The sequence below is a fragment of the Pseudomyrmex gracilis genome, unplaced genomic scaffold (genome assembly GCF_002006095.1).
Source record: "Pseudomyrmex gracilis isolate BER0280 unplaced genomic scaffold, ASM200609v1 scaffold_234, whole genome shotgun sequence".
In the NCBI taxonomy this organism is placed as follows: Eukaryota; Metazoa; Arthropoda; class Insecta; order Hymenoptera; family Formicidae; genus Pseudomyrmex; species Pseudomyrmex gracilis.
Window position 1 is genome coordinate 225,858 of NW_018020818.1, and position 3,315 is coordinate 229,172.

Genomic DNA, 3,315 nt, shown 5'->3' on the forward strand with positions numbered 1-3,315 from the left:
ATATATATATATATATCAAATTTTATATATATATATATACATATATAATATATATCAAAAAGCGACACCCAAAAAATCGAAGAAAACTCTGAGAATCTTGTTTAAATATTTGTATTACTAATTGTGTACCTATGGCATTTAAAGTTACAATAATTATTATATGACGTCTTACTCTACACTTAATGAAAACAAGAGACTGATGTTTCTGTAATGCTAGCTTCTTCGCTTCATTAAAATATAGTAAAAGTAACTTCCAGTTAGTTGTAAAAGTAGTTTTTTTGTAAACAAAGACGAAAAATACAGTTAATCGGAAAACGGGCTACGGACTCAATTGAATGTTTTTCAAGAAAATTATCGTAAACTTTTCTCTCATAAAAAAAAAAAAAAACAGCTCTTCACGAACGTCATTAAAGATGCTCCTTCGAAGAAAAAAAAAAAGAACAAAGAGCAAAACTCCTCATTTATTGCACAAGCAAACTCTTTTCTTTTTCGTGCCTCGCCGTAAAGATTTAATCGCGAGAAAAGAGAACAGCACACGAAGAAGTACGAAATGCTTCGATCTCGCGTGGAATCGAATGGACGATCGTTTTCGCAGTTTTACTGCGAAAACGATTGCAACGGTAAGCCTTTTGTCAACCTGTTGCGCGACACACACTCACACATACTCGTACACATACACATATATGTATATGTATAAATATATACACATACACACATATATATTCACATTGTGCTTCTCTATCTTTCCCTCTCTCTTTCTTTCTCTTTCTCTCGTTACGTCTCTGTGTATTTTATATGTATTGTTGCGTATATCTTTATATTGCATCCTGTGAGAACGCTAGTGTATTCCTATTCCGGAGAAAAATCTATACTCGCAGCATTCACGTGTATTTCTTTTCTATACATTTAACACTCAAGGGAGAGTTTTCGCCTGCACTCGATGCCGGCACGATTTTAATCCCTTGATCTTCAAGGGACAACGGTATGTAAAAAAAAAAAAAAAAAAACTATTTCGTGGAGTTTTGTTTTTTTTTCACGTATTGACGAAATGACCGAAAAAATCTCGTCGCAGCAGCGCAAAAACAATCAGCACTTTAAATGGTTACATAAGTAGAGTGTGAGTTACATTAAAATCATCGACGCTGATTCTGAACGATCATTATATTTTTCTTGACCTTTTGATTGTTTAAAAAATCATTTCGAAATCGATAATTTGTTAAATTCGTACCGATCAAGTATGGTCGTTAATCACGAAATTTCGATTATTTTAATGTAAACAACATTAACCCCGATAATACACGTATAAAAGATTGATATTCTCTTAAAAAAACGATAGTGCAATAAGTATAATTTTTTGATATTTATTATTAACCTTTTCACTGCTCGTGTAATGAACATTGTTGTCAGTATGTATTATATTAACCCATTTGCATCACAAAGAAAAGTCAAAAATTCGTTCTTATCGCCAAAATTTTTTTTTACTGTATTTAAATTTTAATGAAAATGTTACAAAATATGAAAAAAAAAAAAAAAAAAAAATTTTCGTAATATGCGCTTTGGTGATAAATGCCTAAGTAAAATGCGCGCATATATGCGCTCTGGTGATAGTGGCCAGGCAAAATGCGCGCATATATGCGCTTATGATGCAAATGGGTTAATACATAGATTTTAAATTAATTATTAAAAGTATAATATATATATAAACGCGGACAAATAATTGTCACGTCGTCGCAAACACATTCGACACTTTAATCAAGACGTTTTTGTCATAATCATATTGCGAGAAACAACAGCGCAGTAAAAGGGTTAATTTCCCAGTCACTCGTAATTGATCACGTCAGATTATGTGTGTGCCACACCTAGTTTTGGCCGTGCCGAACTCACGTATCCGTTTCAAGCAATATCACCCCGAGCGCAATTCCCCCTATACGGCACCTCACCGCAAACCTTCCCGTATAATTCACACAGACAGAAAGTAAACAACACCTCTAAACACATTGAATTTCAACGCATAACGTTCCAATTGCAACTTTGCCGCTGCGACGATATAACGAGGGGTGCGAACAATTTACGCGATATATATCGTAACTTTCGGGAGTGTAACTGTTCAAAAATTCGCGAATTAAACGGCGAACTACCAACTATAAACTGTTTGAACATCGCAGCGCTTTGTCCAATTTGTTTATATTTTTTTTTTTTTTTTTATATACACGTAAAACTTTGCCATATATATTTTATATACGATACATTTGACGAGAATAAATAAAAATTATCGAGTCGGTGAAAATGTCGAGTGTGCGAATCGATCGCGGCAGTTCGACTCATCATCATCGAGTGCAAGCTTCGCGGGAACACGGGGTTGGGGATACGGGGCGATCGTCTACGCCGACGATAAAGCGATTCGCTCGAAACGTTGCAGTGACGGCGGAACCCCAGATAAACGGGGATGTCACCGGCGGGGATTCGAGCGTCGCGTCGACACCGCCGTCGCAGACGGCGCAGGCACCGGCGCCGGCGCCCGCTACGCAGACAAGTCCGTGGTTGGACGACGAACCGGTGGTGAAGAGCCCGCCGGAACCAACGAGGGTAAAATCGCCGGAGCAAATGATCATGCGCTCGCCGGAACCCGTAAACTGGACCGTACCCCTCGACACCGGCAAAACGTTCACTGTCACGCAAAACGTCCGGGAAGGTAAGATGCTGATTATATCGATGAAAAAAATAGGTATTGTAGAAAAGGACCTCCTAACTAATTTTAAAATATTGCGAACAAAACTCCTCAGCCAGGAGTCGAACCTGGAATCTCCGGCTTTCTGGGCCGTCGCCTTCCCTGTCAGGCTACCGAGGCATTTGGAGTTCGTCTCGCAATACTTACAAGGGGAGACTACGACGATGGAACAATCGATTTGGACGACATTTGTAGGATCGATAGATGATTATGTGGAGTATTGCAGGGTAAAGTAATAAGACGCACTACTCAAGCATTCACGAGAAAATTGAATTTGAAAATATTGAGGTACCTTATGAGAATATTTTACCCTGCAATACTCCACATAATCATCTATCGATCCTATAAATGTCGTCCAAATCGATTGTTCCATCGTCGTAGTCTCCCCTTGTTAGTACACATCTATCGAATATTAATCTGATAATAACGCCATCTTCCACCAGCGTAAATTTTAAATTAATAATAACAAGAAGAAGATTCTTCGAGCTCATATATATATATACTACCATGATCAAAAAATAACCGGAATTTTTAATTTAAACCTCGCGGGCTTATCGGTTTAGAATTCTGTTGTTTGTGTCACGTTG

The 3,315-nt window shown here is 37.6% G+C and overlaps 1 protein-coding gene across 1 annotated transcript in view; it reads left to right on the plus strand.

The window, feature by feature from the left end:
* The first annotated feature begins 2,286 nt into the window (after positions 1 to 2,286).
* The window catches only part of LOC109859023 (uncharacterized protein DDB_G0284459-like), a 4,254-nt gene continuing 3,225 nt past the window's right edge, over positions 2,287 to 3,315 (plus strand). Inside the window, exon 1 of the mRNA XM_020436851.1 lies at positions 2,287 to 2,692. Within this exon, the coding sequence (XP_020292440.1) occupies positions 2,287 to 2,692 (406 nt within the window). The remainder of the gene's footprint in view (positions 2,693 to 3,315) is intronic.